The 18,349-nt window shown below is 40.4% G+C and overlaps 1 protein-coding gene across 2 annotated transcripts in view; it reads left to right on the top strand.

Annotated features, from left to right (window-relative positions):
• LOC115178277 (spastin) overlaps positions 1–17,962 on the top strand; it is a 34,980-nt gene extending 17,018 nt beyond the window's left edge. Inside the window, exons 9-17 of one of the 2 annotated variants that reach the window (XM_029739383.1) lie at positions 72–143; positions 348–423; positions 682–773; positions 1,129–1,208; positions 3,992–4,034; positions 4,148–4,227; positions 10,397–10,467; positions 10,569–10,609; positions 17,625–17,962. In XM_029739383.1, the coding sequence (XP_029595243.1) occupies positions 72–143; positions 348–423; positions 682–773; positions 1,129–1,208; positions 3,992–4,034; positions 4,148–4,227; positions 10,397–10,467; positions 10,569–10,609; positions 17,625–17,750 (681 nt within the window). In that variant the 3' untranslated portion in view covers positions 17,751–17,962. The remainder of the gene's footprint in view (positions 1–71; positions 144–347; positions 424–681; positions 774–1,128; positions 1,209–3,991; positions 4,035–4,147; positions 4,228–10,396; positions 10,468–10,568; positions 10,610–17,624) is intronic. The other variant, XM_029739384.1, reaches the window with a different exon arrangement.
• Positions 17,963–18,349: the final 387 nt, after the last annotated feature.

The raw sequence follows: 18,349 nt of genomic DNA, 5'->3' as shown, positions 1-18,349 counted from the left end.
AAATATCTCAAAATAAGTATAATGTTCTGCATTTGACATTTTAGCTCTTTTTTTATTTTTTTTACTAATAGGCTAAAGCAGTGGCCATGGAGTCCAACGCCACATTCTTCAACATAAGTGCAGCCAGCTTGACCTCGAAATATGTGAGTACATTATTAGCGTAAAGATCTCTTTACACTTTCATTTGTTACATTTTACATTTCTTTTGCATGTCAGTTATTTAGCAGATGCTCTTATCCAGTGCATTCAGCTGAGTTTAGTAGAAAAACAACCATATATCAGTCATTTCAAGTAGTCCCTTGTAGAAAAAGTGTAAGCTCACTAATTATTTTGGTCTTTCCCTGCAGATGGGGGAGGGAGAGAAGCTGGTGCGAGCTCTGTTTGCCGTCGCCAGAGAACTGCAACCCTCGATCATCTTCATAGGTAACTTTGACTTTGTTAGATAAACCAAGATGAATGCGTAACTGCAATGAACTGGTCAAGAAAGCACATAACCATATGATGTTTCATTACCTGCAATCTAATAATAAGCACAGATATTGTATGCAAGAAAGTTGCATTATAGCATGTTGGCAAGACTTTTCTATTTAATAACTGATGGAAATGGAGAGATTGCATAGAATACTAGGATAATGAGACCCTTCCATTCAGATTATGACTACAGTTACTTACCCCACACAGATGAGATTGACAGTCTACTCTGTGAGAGGAGAGAGGGAGAGCATGATGCCAGCAGACGACTCAAGACCGAGTTCTTGATTGAGTTTGATGGGGTAAGGAGGTCTCTCCCTGTGTGTGTTTCAGCGTATACGCGCATGTGTGTTCCAGTGTTCATTTTGTGACTTGTTTTATAAATTCATGAGCGTATGTACACGTGTATGCAATGTTTGTCCCTGGAGGGATTCTGTCTGTTGGCCACATCCTGCAACCAGCCATGTCTGTTTAGGAGCTAGTCACACAAGAATTTCGCTACATCTGCTAAACTGTGTACGCGACCAATAAACTTTGATTGGATTTTTTGGTCCATATCCTGCATAAAGATTTTGCCTCTTCCACATTAAATCTGTCCAAGAGATATATTGTCTAACTGTGTTGCTGCCAATAATATTTATTTGGGTGTGTGTTTAGGTACAATCTGGTGGGGATGAGCGGGTGTTGGTGATGGGAGCCACCAACAGACCTCAGGAGCTGGACGAGGCTGTTCTTAGGTACTGTAGGCCAGTGTGACTGGGGCAGGGGATGCCCAGTTTGTTTTAGTAAGCCAGGGTTGTATTCAGTAGGACACAAGTTATTGCAATGGAAAACATGCTAATTTTTCAGGTAGTACCTCCCTACCCGTTTCATAAGTTTTTGTGTTCCTACTGAACACAACCCAGGTTTACTTTTCAGTGAGGTCTCTCTGCCACAAGGTAGCACTGTTAAAGGGCAACTCCGCCACATTTAACATTTGGTTTGTTATTATGAAGTATTTAGTGACGTCATAAACACAGTTTGAGTGTAATTTTGTGATTTCATGGCTATTGACTGTTTAGTGATGAGCAAAACTGGAAATTGCTTCTCTGTTTTTTTTTCAAGTAGGATCCCTGCGATGACAATATAGACAGTCATTTTCAGCTATCTATGGGGCTCCTGAATGGCACAGCAGTCTAAGGCACTGCAAGAGTGCAAGAGGCGTCACTACATTCCCTAGTTCGTATCCAGGCTGAATCACATCCGGCCGTGATTGGGAGTCCCAAAGGGCGGCGCACAATTGGCCCAGCGTTCTTAACTGACTTGCCTGGTTAAATAAAAAAATGTATAGGTTGTCTTGTTCTAATACAGCCAATGTAGGCCATTGGACCAATATTTATTTTTTATTTTCTATAAATAATATATTTTTTGGAACTCAGTCGGTGTCTCAACTTACTGTTGAGAGTTAGAATAATATAATTGTTTTATTTGGTTTTATTTGGTTGTGCATCAGCTGTCACTAAATTAGTACATCAGCTTAAATGTTTTTGATTGGTAAGTTAGTCTAGAGGCCAGCTATCTAAACTTGTAGTAAGCATGGTCGAATTACCGACCGGGGTGGGGCCCTTTGATCATCAGTTATCATATTAAAAACTGCAAACATTTGCCTCCACCCTATGGCAAAATGTGTAGAATTGCAGGAAATTAGCTGTAAAACTGCACATTTTTCTCTCCGTCTCATGGCAAAATGTGTAGAATTGTATGAAGTGAGTTACAAAATTGCAAAATCTTCTCTCTGCCTCCAAAAAATTAACTTCAAAACGTAAATTTCTCTTCGCTGTCATGAGGGAGGCCGTTAAAATGTTTTTCTCAAGGTGACGCTCAAAAACCTATAGAATGATCTTTGTAGTTGGCTTACTCCAATATTTTTCTGTTGTTCAAGGCTCGAACTACCATGATTCCATTTGGCAAAACCACTCTGGCCATCACCGATGAAGTTGCAGCTCCGGTGGCCATTGCGCCCTTTCCAAATAGCCTATATTTTTGCAGTGGATTACTTGTAAATTTCATACTTTTTATTCGTTCTAATAGGCCTACAGTGTTATTGGATGGTTCCTTGGATAGTCGCTAAGGCTGTATTTGGCTGTTATTGTTGAAAACACTATTTCAGATGCAGCAGGGTTAGCTACTTAGCCATGAGAGACTAGGATTCCATAGTGATTTGCCTGTAAATGTCTTAATAAATGTTCTAAAATGTTCTAACATGTTGTTTGGACATTTGTTTAAGACAGTCGTTAAGTTTGACTCGACTGTGCTTGTTGGAAAAACGTATTTTGGATGTAGAAGTTGGGCTAGCTAGCATACTTGTTAACCATCAGATACGGTAACTTATGGTTAGCATTTGTTAGCATCTAAGTTAGATTTTTTTTTGTAATGCAGGTGATTGGTGACAATGACATTAACATATATTCAGAATTATATTCATGCAAGCATTATAATAATATTATTACAACCCAAAAGGAATGTGAAATGCACTTTAACTTATGATAAGCTTCATCTGGGTTTACTAGCCAGCTAAGCTAACTGCAGACTAGGCAGAGTATTGCATCGTGGGAGGTGAAATCCACCCTGGAAATAGTAGTACATTTTTTACTTTTTATTTGTACTTTAACTTTATTTTATAATTTTTTAGCTAATATATTCTTACTTTAAAAAAAATTATGCATTGTTGGTTTAAGTAAGCATTCGGCACGTGACAAATAAAATGATTTATTCATACTGTAGACGAGGGCAATGCAATGCAGAGGCTTCAAAAATGAGGAATCAGGCAGTATGACTAACAAAAAATTATAAAACATCAATGTGTATCAAATCCCACAGTAGTTCATATACACTGTGTGCAACTTAGACCAAATTATGTTTTGTACAAACATTCTTTGGTCTAAGTTGAACACCCTTTTGCACTCAGAACAGCCTGAATTCGTCCGGGAACGGACTCTACAAGGTGTCAAGTGTTCCACAGGGATGCTGGCCCATGTTGACTCCAATGCTTCCCACAGTTGTCAAGTTGGCTTGATGTCCTTTGGGTGGTGGACCATTCTTAATACACACGGGAAACTGTTGTGTGAAAAACCCAGCAGCGTTGCAGTTCTTGACACGGTCAAACCTGTGCGCCTGGCACTTACTACCATACCCCATTCAAAGGTACTTAAATCTTTTGTTTTGCCCATTCACCCTCTGAATGGCACACATACACAATCCATGTTTCAATTGTCTCGAGGCTTAAAAATCCTTTAACCTGTATCCTTCCCTTCATCTACACTGATTGAAGTGGATTTAACAAGTGACATCAATAAGGGATCAAAGCTTTCATCTGGATTCACCTGGTCAGTCTGTCATGGAAAGAGCAGGTGTTCCTAAAGTTTTGTACACTCGGTGTATCCTAACAGCATAATAACTGGTTATAAAGTGGTGGAATTGTCATTTAAGTCTTCAAGGCATACCCAATGGTAACATGTTCTCAAACTGTTTCTATTAACAGGCGATTTGCAAAACGGGTGTACGTGGCTTTACCAACAGAAGAGGTATGTTAAAAAACCTATTAATTCCATTTACAATTGTAGCCATACAGTAAACAAATCACATTCCCCCATACAATTTCCCTGCAAAATTCTATATAATTGTGTGTTGTGTATAGACACGGCTAAAACTGGTCAAGAACCTTTTGGAGAAGCACGGGAATCCTCTCGCACAGAAAGAACTGTCACAGCTAGCCAGGTAAACTGACTTGGAAACCTACCTAATATGTTTTGTGCTTTTAGATATCCTTTACCATGGTATGAATGAACTTTGTACAATAGTTAGTTGATAGAGCATTAGATATAGCCATAGATGATATCATGATCTATCTTTATAATATAAAATGCTTTGTTCTCTGTAATCCTTTCAAAATGATGGATAAATAAAGAGATGCCAATAGATATATTTAATATATAGAGAAAAATAGAGACAATGTTATATTTGAAAGGTTTGCTATCTCTCTATGCTTTCAGAATGACATACAGGTATACAGTCACGTTTAAAACTATTGGCAACCTCGATAAAGATGAGCATAACTATGTTATTGTATGCTAATACAATTGCTCAGAGAAAGATTTTCTTTAACGAGTAATCTAAAAAAGAGTTTTCAATACTCCGGCACCCTCCCCTTGCGAGGATAATGGTACTTTATTTTAAAAAATAATTAATTTATTTTACTAGGCAAGTCAGTTAAGAACAAATTCTTATTTACAATGACGGCCTACCCCGGCCAAACCTGGACGACGCTGGGCCAATTGTGCGCCGCCCTATGGGACTGAGCCTTTGTCTCAAATGTTTCATGAGATTGAAGAACACCAGTGGCGACCCTTCATTCAGAGCAGGTGGGGCTGATTTGAGCCCCACATGTTTAGCAGTTTTGAAAATATATATTATAAATATATTTTTGGGGGGGCTTGCCTGTTATTTTGGCATTAATACGTGTCACATATCAGTTTGCAAACAATGTAAAAAATATATATAAGTCATTACATTTACGTCATTTAGCAGACGCTCTTATCCAGAGCGACTTACAAATTGGTGCATTCACCTTATGATATCCAGTGGAACAACCACTTTACAATAGTACATCTATATATTTTTGGTGGGTGGGGTGGGTAGAAGGATTACTTTATCCTATCCCAGGTATTCCTTAAAGAGGTGGGGTTTCAGGTGTCTCCGGAAGGTGGTGATTTACTCCGCTGTCCTGGCGTCGTGAGGGAACTTGTTCCACCATTGGGGTGCCAGAGCAGCGAACAGTTTTGACTGGGCTGAGCGGGAACTGTGCGTCCGCAGAGGTAGGGAGGCGAGCAGGCCAGAGGTGGATGAACGCAGTGCCCTTCTTTGGGTGTAGGGACTGATCAGAGCCTGAAGGTATGGAGGTGCCGTTCCCCTCACAGCTCCGTAGGCAAGCACCATGGTCTTGTAGCAGATGCAAGCTTCAACTGGAAGCCAGTGGAGTGTGCGGAGGAGCGGGGTGACGTGCAAGAACTTGGGAAGGTTGAACACCAGACGGGCTGCGGCGTTCTGGATGAGTTGTAAGGGTTTAATGGCACAGGCAGAGAGCCCCGCCAGCAGCGAGTTGCAGTAATCTAGACGGGAGATGACAAGTGCCTGGATTAGGACCTGCGCCGCTTCCTGTGTAAGGCAGGGTCGTACTCTGCGAATGTTGTCGAGCATTAAGTTAAAAAAGCTGCATACACACACTTTTTTATTTTCTTGAGTAAGGCATCTCCAAAATGCAGGTATTTCAGCCTAGCTCAATGATTTCTGTGGCGGTGGGGCGAGCCAGCAGAAAATAGGAGCATTGTGCCGTGATTGGCTCAGTGTTCTGTCACTCATGGGGACAGTTAGCCATCGCCAAGTTTATGTCCTTAGTAAGGGTAGACATCCAAAATTTCAGCCCTTTGGGTTTTTGAATTTTTTTTTTGAGTTCCCACCATAAATCCAGAGAATGCCAGACTTTGATGACAAAGTTTGATGACAAAATTTGCCCACAAAGGACCGCTGCACCACCTTCGCAAGGTGAGTCCAAAAATGTCTTGTATGCTGCTGCATAAATGATGTAATATACAAGGGAGATATGTATACTGTAGCTAAGAAAGTAATACTAAGTGTATGTTGTGTAGTAAGCTGTTAGTAGCCCATGTGCCTCACCTTAATAATTTGGTCTATTTTCACCAACGCAGTATTGTAAACATTGTTCGTGGCCCGGTGTGTCCTTGTTTGCCAACTTCTTTTGTACAGCTTTGACAGTGCTACTGGTAGTAGTAGTGGTGGTGCTTGGCTTGCACGTGCAAATTCAGAACACTTAACATTCTATAATAGTATTGTGTTATTTGATGTGCCAAATTAAAAGCTTATTTAACGTGTCAAATAGTGTTATGACGTATATTTTTTGACACGCAAAGACCAAATGGCGTTCTATGTGCCTCACCCTAATAATTTGGTATATTTTCACCTCTTAATTTTGCATACTGTTCAAACTTGGTGGTGCACATGAAGCCTTTAACCTGTTTTAGAGAAATGTAATCATTGAATATTGTAAGAGCTTTCATTGTTTATATGCCCCCTTTGTTTATCCTACGGTTCTGACTTGTTGTACAGGGAGTACACTGTAAGAACGGCCAATGTTCTGAATTCTGTCGCTGTACATTTCAAAAGTGCTGAACAAATAGTTAGACTGACTACGTCCGTCGTCGCTCGCTCATTAATGTCTTAATCGAAATTACGGATTGCCTCTTATCCGCTTGTCGTCCCCTTGTGCCATAGTTTGTACATCTCAATTGTCAGTAGAAACCACATTTGTTTAAGCAAGTCAGCCACATCATCTATGTTTTCTATAAAGGCAGTTAATGAGGCTGAATGAAATGTTTCACTGCCAGACAAGGTAAGGTGTTGGGGCCCTAACAGTTTATGGGCATCGTTTGTCAGCGTTCTAGTGCAATTAATGTGTTGTGTAGTGCCTTTGCTGGCATGCATCCCACATTTTTTTTGTTTTGTTGCCCCACCAAGATTTACATGCTAAAATCCCCACTGGAGAAGACATACAGAATCTTTCCAGATCCTTGATATCCTTTGGTCTGCGCTTATGGACTGCCTTCTTCAATTCAAACCACATGTTTTTAATGGGGTTTAAGTCCGGAGACTGAGATGGCCATTGCAAAATAGATTTGTTTGGTCAATTAACCATTTCATTGTGGATTCTGATGTTGTGCTTGGCGTTTTATTGTCTTACTGGAATATCCACTTACGTTGAAGTTTCAGCCTCCTGACATAGGCAACCAGATTTTTGCCTAAAATGTCCTGGTACTTGCTACAGTTCATGATGCCGTTGACCTTAACAAGGACCCCAGGACCAGTGGAAGCAAAACAGCCCCATAACATCTAAGATCCACTTTTTAAATAGGGAGCCAATTTGTTTTCAGCACTTATTTCCGTGACTGATCAAAACTTGTTTTCTCATGGCTCCATGTTGTCACTCTGCAGCAGACATGTGGTGAGCAATATGTTTGGACCATGGAATCGCAATAAAATCACAGTATTGAATCGCAATACATGTAGAATCGTGACAATCGCAATACATATCGTTGGCACCTAATTATTGTGATAATATCGTATCGTAAGGTCCCTGGCAATTCCCAGCCCTAGTAGGTATAAGGTTATTTTCTTCATATGCATCCTCCTTTCAATGCCAAGTTTTATTTTTGTGTCATCTCACCATAGCAACCATTCTTATCCAAGTGCCAATGCCGTTTAGCAAACTCCAGAAGTTTACATTAGTTGGTTGCTCTCAATAAAGGCTCTTTTCTGGCAACCCTTCCAAAGAGCCTATTGGCATGGAGGTGGCATCTAATTGTAGATTTGGAGACTTGGTGACCCCAAGAAGTGACCAAGTTGTGTAAGTTTCCAACTTTAGCCCTTCAATATTCTTTGCCTCCCGAACTATCTTCCTTACCGTGTGTGGGGACAAAATACACTTTTGTCCAATACCAGGCAAGTTTGAAACTTCCTAAAAGTTGTTGTTTTTTAGCTTTTTTTTGTACCCATTTCCTGATTTGATGTTCAACCATTTGTCGCTTTTTGTTTTGCGAATTTTCACATGGTGACAGATGACAAAGGGATTTTTACATGCGTGTTACCTCATTGTTATACCCCATTGAACCAAGATGCCATGGAAGGCCACAATACAGTTCCTTAAAATGAGATTCATTAAAAGAGTAGAATGTAAATGCAGATAGAATTTTGTATGATTTGATAAACATATTTAGGGTTGCCAATCATTTTGACACCAACCCGTCTTATATATATATATATATATATATATATATTTAATTAAAGGTCGACTGATTGTTTTTTCGATACCGATTATTGGAGGACCAAAAAAAGCCGATACGTTTTTATACATACATGTGCTCTTCACAGTTGAAAGCAGGTTCACACTGAGCACATGTGACAGACGTGACAGAGTCTGGAGACGCCGTGGGGAACGTTCTGCTGCCTGCAACATCCTCCAGCATGACCGGTTTGGCGGTGGGTCAGTCATGGTGTGGGGTGGCATTTCTTTGGGGGGGCCGCACAGCCCTCCATGTGCTCGCCAGAGGTAGCCTGACGCCATTAGGTACCGAGATGAGATCCTCAGACCCCTTGTGAGACCATATGCTGGTGCGGTTGGCCCTGGGTTCCTCCTAATGCAAGACAATGCTAGACCTCATGTGGCTGGAGTGTGTCAGCAGTTCCTGCAAGAGGAAGGCATTGATGCTATGGACTGGCCCGCCCGTTCCCCAGACCTGAATCCAATTGAGCACATCTGGGACATCATGTCTCGCTCCATCCACCAACGCCACGTTGCACCACAGACTGTCCAGGAGTTGGCGGATGCTTTAGTCCAGGTCTGGGAGGAGATCCCCCAGGAGACCATCCGTCACCTCATCAGGAGCATGCCCAGGCGTTGTAGGGAGGTCATACAGGCACGTGGAGGCCACACACACTACTGAGCCTCATTTTGACTTGTTTTAAGGACATTACATCAAAGTTGGATCAGCCTGTAGTGTGGTTTTCCACTTTAATTTTGAGTGTGACTCCAAATCCAGACCTCCATGGGTTGATAAATTTGATTTCCATTGATTATTTTTGTGTGATTTTGTTGTCAGCACATTCAAATATGTAAAGAAAAAGTATTTAATAAGATTATTTCATTCATTCTAACGTTTAAGTTCCTTGGTCAGAACATGAGAACATATGAAAGCTGGTGGTTCAATATTCCCAGTTCTTCAATATTCCCAGGTAAGAAGTTTTAGGTTGTAGTTAGTTATAGGAATTATGACGCATCGACTATCTCTCTCTACCATTTGTATTTCATATACCTTTGACTATTGGATGTTCTTATAAGCACTTTATTGCCAGCCTAATCTCGGGAAGTTGATGGGCTTAAAGTCATAAACAGCTATGTGCTTCAAGCATTGCTCGCAAACGCATTAAAGTGCTGTTTGAATGAATGCTTACGAGCCTGCTGCTGCCTACCACCGCTCAGTCAGACTGCTCTATCAAATCATAGACTTAATTATAATAAACACACATTTCGCAAAGTTGAAGTAGGCTGTGATTCAATGATAAATTAACAGGCACCACATTGATTAGGAGGACAAGCTAGTTAACCTAGTAATGTCATCAACTGTGTGTAGTTAACTAGTGATTATGTGAAGATTGATTGATTGTTTTTTATAAGATACGTTTCGTGCTAGCTAGCAACTTACCTTGGCTCATTGCAGCCACAAGGTCCTTTTGACGCTGCACTCGTGTAACAGGTGGTTAGCCTGACACGCAGTTTCCTCATGGATTGCAATGTAATCGGCCGTAATCGACATCCAAAAAGACCGATTATGAAAACGCGAAATCGGCCCTAATTAATCGGCCATGCCGATTATTCGGTTGACCTCTAGTAAATTAATAACTAAATTACTTGTTAAACAATCTGAGCAATTGTATTAGTATAATAAATAAATAACAACTGGAGCATACAAATATAGCTCAGTATTTGTATTATTTATTTTAGTTGTTTTTGCTAATCTTTATCAAGGGTGACAATTTTGGACCTGACTGTATAGAGATCTAAGAGATGTAGATAGATTTTTATTTTATTTAACTAGGCAAGTCAGTTAAGAACAAATTCTTATTTACCGGGGAAGAGTGGGTTAACTGCCTAGTTCAGGGGCAGAATGACAGATTTTTACCTTGTCAGCTCGTGGATTCGATCCCGCAACCTTTCGGTTACTGGCCCAACGCTCTAACCACTATGCAATCTGACGCCCAAACTTAACTTAATATTGTGGTATAATCTAAAAACTTGGAATATGTGTAATCCTTGCAGAATGACAGAAGGCTATTCTGGCAGTGACCTGACCTCTCTGGCCAAAGATGCGTCCCTCGGTCCCATCAGAGGTAAGCGGCACAATTCATTCAAACCTTTGAATCGATACAGCAATTGATCTCTTTACAAATGTGTCTATTTGTTTCCTAATGCAATCTATTTCAATTCTCAGAGTTGCGTCCAGAACAAGTCAGGAACATGGCCGCAAACGAGGTACGTTTACACTATTCACTGTATACATCACACTAAGGCTGAATAATAAACCAAACACTTCGACCAATCAACCACTTGTATCCCAACTGCCACTTGTCAATATTCCAAAATTCAAAACCCAGTTGCAAGCATTGTCTCCTTCTGCGACCTGTTTTGTTGCATGATACGCTATGAAACAAAACGTAATCTCTTTACTGCAGCACAAAATGGCACCAAAGCAACTCGCCAGTTGACTTAGCCTGCCTGCTCATAGTGCCTGCTAGCTAGTTCTAACGGCTAGCTTCACTGACAAACACAAGGATGGAACTTAACAAGCTAGTGACAAGCTAGTGATTTTGGGCACTGATGAACAGCGTGTAGCTTGTCCTTCAATTACAGCATGCTGATAAAGTTGTAGACGTGTTCTCATAAATCAGTCTGTAGAACCGCATCTTTCTCTAAAAAGTGTCGGGTCAGCTGAGCGCAGCAGACTATACTGCACTAAGTTGTTTTCATGCACTTTTTAAAACTTAAAAAATACTACTCCTTCAAGCACAAAACACCTTAGCTAGATGTAAAATTGCAAGACTAAGACCTCGGCAAAAACTTAAAAACAAATGATTATCTTAGATTCATTCTGACAATTTTGAGGGCAAAGTAGTAGTGGCCATGTTGTTGCTAGGTAACGGTATAAAATTCATGGATAAAAATTGCTGCCAAGGACACTGAGTCGCCACAGTATGCCCACTCAGTAAAGAGGCTGCCAACGGGTTCAGTGGGGCCCTCGTAGACTCGACAACTAGCAATTGAGATTGACACGTGAACGCGCATATTGAGTGATAGTGTTCGGTTTGAGATTCAATGGCTAGTTTTTTTGGTTGCATTTTTTTATTTAACCTTTATTTAAAAAGGCAAGTCAGTTAAGAACAAATTCTTATTTACAATGATGGCCTAGGAACAGTGGGTTAACTGCCTTGTTCAGGGGCAGAACAACAGATTTTTACCTTGTCAGCTCGGGGATTCGATCTAGCAACCTTCCGGTTACTAGTCCAACGCTCTAGTTGTTGACTACCCTTCGGCAGCCTGTCTACAGAGTGGTCATCCTGTGCCAACTTGGCTCCCTTGGCAGCAAGTTCTACCTATGAATCTTGGCGTGTTATTTATTAGGGCATATTTGGGGTGGGCGATATTTGGGAAAACCTATTCCACGATATGCTACACCAAATATCTGATATTATCTCACCTATAATTCCATACTGTGCTATTTTTGTGCTTATTTATTATAGTCACATTCTCATAAAAAAAATGCCATACAAGTTTTTTATTAACTTTTATTGAAAAGTGATGCAAAAAAAAGTGAATCCCTTGTAAAAACACTAAACGACCTTAATGTAACATCTAGAGACATCACCTTAACCTTTTCATATAATCATTTTTGAATTAGTCGTAGGGACCAGGGTTTGAGTTAATAGTTGCTGGGGTTGAGTGTGCTGACTCTTTGTTAAGGTCCCTGGCAAACCAGACGCGACCAGAGCAGACTGACACGGAACCCACACCGGCTGCGCGCGTGCGCCATCGTGCATAAATTCATTTTGTCCCCCCACACCAAACGCGATTGCGACACACAGGTTCAAATATCAACAAACTGAACCAATTACATTAGTTTGGGGACAGGTCAAAAAGCATTAAACATTTATGGCAATTTAGCTAGCTAGCTTGCACTTGCTAGCTAATTTGTCCTGGGATATAAACATTGAGTTGTTATTTTACCTGAAATGCAGAAGGTCCTCTACTCTGACAATTAATCCACATATCAAACAGTGAACCAAATAATTTCTAGTCATCTCTCCTCCTTCCAGGCTTTTTCTTCTCTGGACTTTATATTGCGATTGTCAACTTTCATATATTAGGTGCATTACCGCCACTGACCTCGTTCGTCTTTCCGTCTTAGCCCTTGGCAACGCAGACGCTCGTTGGCGCACGCGAGCAGTGTGGGTGCAATATTTCAATAATATATATTTCTAAATTTATTTTGCAAAGCTCGCGCACGCGATGCGAGCGATATAGGCAGGGTATGAGCATTTGATGGAATTCCCTCAAGTCATTAGATGATGGGGTGGGAATTGCCCCTTCGCTAAGCCCGCCACAGAATATTTGTGCAACCAATCATAGCGCTCCGTTGGATAGCAACCATCACTAACCAGAATCCAGTCCGACCAGGTCACATTTGAAATGCAAGGAAGCCGATGAATGCAGTTGCAAAAACAGAGTTTATCAACAAATAAATTGTTGAAATAAATTGTGTAAATGGCTAAATTATTTCAGTGCACCAGGGGTACTTACGATTGTGATTCCTGAAATGCAGAGCCTGTTGGACTTGTTTTCGAATCTGAAATTATACTTTTGTTCCGTTGTTTTCTAGCTGGTTAGCTAGCTGCACTTGCCATCATTGAAAACACTGCTAACGCTAGTTAGCGAGCCAGTTAATTATAACTTGTGTCCTCCAAATGTATGTTAGCTAGCTATATTATGAATATAACTCATCTGCTGTCGACATCAGGATACAATTTGAACTGGAGACAGTGTCCAAGATGGCCGCCAGTTGTTTTCAACGTAATCTACTCACGTTCGCAAATGCTGTTTCGTGGTCGCTGCCATCTTTTATAGAGCCGATAACACCTGCGCATTAGCACTCAGTGTTGGAAAAAGTACCCAGTTGTCACCCAGTAAAATGCTACTTGAATGAAACTTTTAAAGTATTTGGTTTTAAATAAACAGTACTTAAGTATATTTTAGCAATTACATTTACGTTTGACACTTAAGTATCAAAAGTAAAAGTATTAATAATTTCAAATTCCTTATATTAAGCAAACCAGACAGCACCAAAGAAAAGAAACGGAGAGCCAGGGGCACACTCAAACACTCAGACATCATTTACAAACAAAGCATGTTTTTTTTAGTGAGTCCGCCAGATCAGAGGCAGTAGAGATGACCAAGGAGGTTCTCTTGATAAGTGCATGAATTTGACCATTTTCCTGTCCTGCTGAGCATTAAAAATGTAATGAGTACTTTTGGGTGTCAGGGAAAATGTATGGAGTAAAAAGTACATTTTATTTTCTTTAGGAATGTAGTGAAGTAAAAGTTATAAATAGTCGAGCCCAAAAGCATGAGTGGAAGTAGGGATAATGCGCATTTTATGACTCAACGAATACAGCAAAACGCTGATGTTTTTGAGTAAGTTCATGTTTAAGTTGTTATTCAGCGCTGTCAACATGTTGTTCAACACTTTTATAAGCTATAAAATGAGCTACAACCAGAACTGCAGCTGCAATGAATGAGTATAGTAATGTGTTTCGATAAGCTTGCGTTGTTATTAGCGACTTGTCTCTTCTTTTTTTTTTTAAATCAAGTAATATTTCACTATCTGGACACCGGATTAATAACATTAATTGGTGCATGATGCAGAAATAATGCAGTGTGACTTGAGTTTCGCATTCAGCTGGAAGACAGTGTCCTCTTTTCTCAGTGGAGGGAGGGAGAGTGGGGGGAGAGGCAGCCTCACCACTGCTTGAACTCTTTGGCCTGAATTCCAAGCGTCACGTCTAGAGGAAACCTGGCACCATCCCTATGGTGAAGCATGGTGATGGCAGCATCATGCTGTGAGTTATGTTTTTCAGCAGCCGGGACTGGCAGACTAGTCAGGATCAAGGAAAAGATTAACAGAGGAAAGTACAGAGAGATCCTTAATGAAAACCTGCTCCAGAGCGCTTGGGACCTCAGACTGGGGTGAAGTTTCACCTTCTAACAGGACAACGCCCCTAAGCACACAGCCAATAGCTGTGCAGCAACGCTCCCCATCCAACCTGACAGAGCTTGAGAGGATCTGCAGAGAAGAATGGGATAAACTCCCCAACAATAGGTGTGCCAAGCTTGTAGCTTCATACCCAAGAAGACTCAAGGCTGTAATCGTTGCCAAAGGTGCTTCAACAAAGAACTGAGTAAAGGGTCTGAATACTTATGTAAATGTAATATTTCAGTTTTTTATTTTGAATAAATTAGCAGAAATGTCTCAACCTGTTTTTGCTTTGTCATTATGAGGTATTGTGTGTAGATTGAGGATGGACAAAAACAATAATACATTTTAGAATACGGCTGTAACGTAACAAAATGTGGAAAAAGTCAAAGGGGTCTGAGTACTTTCCAAAGGCACTGTATATGATCACACTGGTAATAGAGCATTTGTTGTATTACTTGTGAGCATTATAATTAGCTTATTTTACTGCACTGTGATGGCCTGCGTCTGATGGTCAGTCTGAGGAGGAGAGAGCAGCGGTGAGGCTACCTATATATTTTATTTATTTTTTGGTCAGAATTGCTGTTTGTTGCTTGATTTTGCACATTGGCCTGACTTCAAGTAATGAGCGGAAGAGGAATATGCTTGTTTTTCACATGCAGAATTGTTTTTGGTCTTTTGGTAGTCTTGCATGGCAGATTGTAAAAAACACAGTGGCTGTGTGTTGTTATTTTTTTTTAATAAGCAGAATGCCATTTTTCCTGGTCTGGTAGAGATGTTCTCATTCCACCTAAATTATAATACATTTAGCCACAAACTCTACTGTTCCTATAGCCAAATTTCACGTAATTGTTTTTGCAAAGGGCTGAATTTTCCTCAAAAGCACACTTATCTAGGGTCCTATAAAAAAAATCTGTGATGCGGAGAATGGGGTCGGCATCACGGAATCCATACATTTTAAAACGGAATTCAACCATATTCAAAAATGTATTGAACTTGGTAGGAAATCAACTAAATCTATTGCAAATGTATTCATTTGTCCAAGGTTATTATTAAAGCATGAACAAAATGCATCAGTGATTTGTATTTTCCTTCAACTTTCTAAGGCAACACGGGAATGCCCCGGTCTGTGTGCGTGCGTTTGTCTACTTTGTGTAGCCGTTAGCGATGATGCTAATGATGACATCAACTGGTTGAGTATTTACTCAGTACTTTGTTGAAGCACCTTTTGACAACGATTTCAGCCTTGAGTCTTCTTGGGTATGACGCTGCAAGCTTGGCATACCTGTATTTTGTTTCTCCCGTTCTTCTCTGCAGATTTTCTCAAGCTCTGTCAGGTTGGATGGGGAGCGTTGCTGCACAGCTATTTTCAGGTCTCTCCAGAGATGTTCGATCGGGTTCAGGCTCTGGCTGGGCCACTCAATTCTGACGAGTCTCCCAGTTCCTGCTGCTGAAAAACATCCCCACACCATGATGCTGCCACTACCATGCTTCACCGTAGCGATGGTGCCAGGTTTCCTCCAGACGTGATGCTTGGCATTCAGGCCAAAGAGTTCAATCTTGGTTTCATCAGGCCAGAGAATCTTGTTTTTCATTGTCTGAGAGTCCTTTAGGTGCCTTTTGGCAAATTCCAAGCTGGCTATCATGTGCCTTTTACTGAGGAGTGGCTTCCGTCTGGCCACTCTACCATAAAGGCCTGATTTGGTGGAGTGCAGAGATGCTTGTCCTTCTGGAAGGTTCTCCCATCTCCACAGAGGAACTCTGGAGCTCTGTCAGAGTGACCATTGGTTTCGTGAGCGGCGGGGGCCCATGTCGGCGGCTCTGTGTTGTTTAATCTTTGAAAATGAATTGAATTGGAATTCTATATTTTTACATTTCCCAGTTAATGAAGTTAATGCGCATAGTATATGACATGGACTGTAGAATTTGTTTTTAATAATTTCAACCTATATTATATTACTTCCAGTATAATCATTCCAGGAATTCAAATTGGAATTGGTGGAATTGTTGAGGATAATATTGCATAGGGAATTGGATTCTTGGAATTTACCTAACATTGGAATTCCGAGGACTGGAATTAGAATTGAATTAAATGGAATTTACTGGGAGAGAGAATTTAATTAGAATTTAATTTATGTAATTTACCCCAACCCTGGTATTTACACCCAAAAATGAAGAAAGAAATGATCTCCTGATGTGGTTTAAGCATTGTTGTGGACTTAGTACATCCAATTTGGTTGTTTTTCTATTTAAAAAAGTAGGATTATGAGAGCGAAAACCTGAAGGAAAAAAACGGGAAAATCCAAAACCTGTAAAAACTAAACAGAGAAAATGGAATTTGGGAAAAAAATAAACAGAATTTAAGCAAAAAATCCTCAAGTCTCTGTCGCCTGTAAAAAGTCAAATGATTATTCCAGGATTCTCTGATTCTTTCCATAGCCACAAGGAGTAGGGGTGCTGAGGGTGTTGCAGCACCCTCTGACAAATCAGGGGGGGAAAAAATATATATATATATATATATATATATATATATTTGTCACAAAAGTAGTGCACTGGGCCTTTACTAGTCCTGTATTGGTGGACCAATAATGCTGTCTGTAGCAAATCTTCCAGCAGCTATGACTCTTTCTGAGCCTCTAGATGCCTCAGCACAGTGAGTCTGACATAGTTCCTCTGACATAATGGATCCAAGTCCCGTCCTTCTTCAGACTCATTCCTTCAAGTTAGCCCCTTCTTCCTTAAACTTGCTGCGGCGGTGGTGTGGCCCCTGCAGGACCTCTATTGGTTCCATTGCAACAGGCAAGCTCAAGTATTTGCAGCATTCACAATGTGCATCATTCACAAAGTTAAATATATACTTTTAATGAAAAACCCTGCCTGTTTATATATCGTCCCAACTAAGTGTCTTCTGCTGTCTGTGTTGTCCATCTTGTCTTACTTTTTTTATTTTTTATCCCTGCACCCTCCCCCACAGGAGGCCTTTTGCCTCTTGCAAGGCCATCGTTGTAAATAAGAATTTGTTCGTAATCGACAGCCTGGTAAAATAAAAGTTACATCTTTTTAATAACTCTTAATGATTGCAAAACTTTTTTCTACAGAAAATGAAAACGAGCGCTTCTCATTGGACAGGTTCAGGTGTTCCCTCACAGTTTCAGTCGGTTTTCTTACGTTTGCTGTGAATGAATGAACCACCCTGCTGTTGTTGCACTCTTCATCACTGTAGTGTTCTGTGCCTTTGTGCAGGTGAGGAATATCAGGTTCTCTGATTTCGTGGAGTCACTGAAGAAGATCAAGAGGAGTGTCGGACCACAAACGCTGGACCTGTATGTGCGCTGGAACAAGGACTATGGGGACACCACTGGTGTATGAGACAAGAGGGGACACATACAGTCTCTGTCCTAACCCTGAACCTCCATTGAGCCAGTGGATTGAAGTGTTTTGAACAGAGGTGTTATTGTTTTACTTTAACTCTAAGGTCATAGGACTGTTCGAATAAACTATTTATTGTGTGTTATGATACAGCTGTTGTCTTCCAAACTATTATAGTCAGTGATTTTATAAATAAATACATATAAATATCCTTCAATTTGAAATTATTAATAAAATGGTACATTGAGACAAGGCACATGTACAGTGCATTCAGAAAGTATTCAGACCCCTTAGCTTTTTCCACATTTTGTTATGTTAGCCTTATTATTATATTTTTAATTCCCTTATCAATCTAAACACAATACCCCATGATGACAAAGTAAACACAGGTTTTTAGAAATGATTGCAAATTTATAAAAGTAAAGTAAAAATATAACATTTACATAAGTATTCAGACCCTTTACTCAGTACATTGTTGAAGCACCTTTGGTAGCGATTACAGCCTTGTGTCTTCTTTGTTATGACGCTACAAGCTTGGCACACCTGTATTTGGGTTAGTTTCTCCAATTCTTCTCTGTCAGGTTGGATGGGGAGCGTTG

This window comes from Salmo trutta, chromosome 38 (assembly GCF_901001165.1).
Source record: "Salmo trutta chromosome 38, fSalTru1.1, whole genome shotgun sequence".
NCBI lineage: Eukaryota > Metazoa > Chordata > Actinopteri > Salmoniformes > Salmonidae > Salmo > Salmo trutta.
This window is presented reverse-complemented; position numbering and strand designations above follow the sequence as displayed.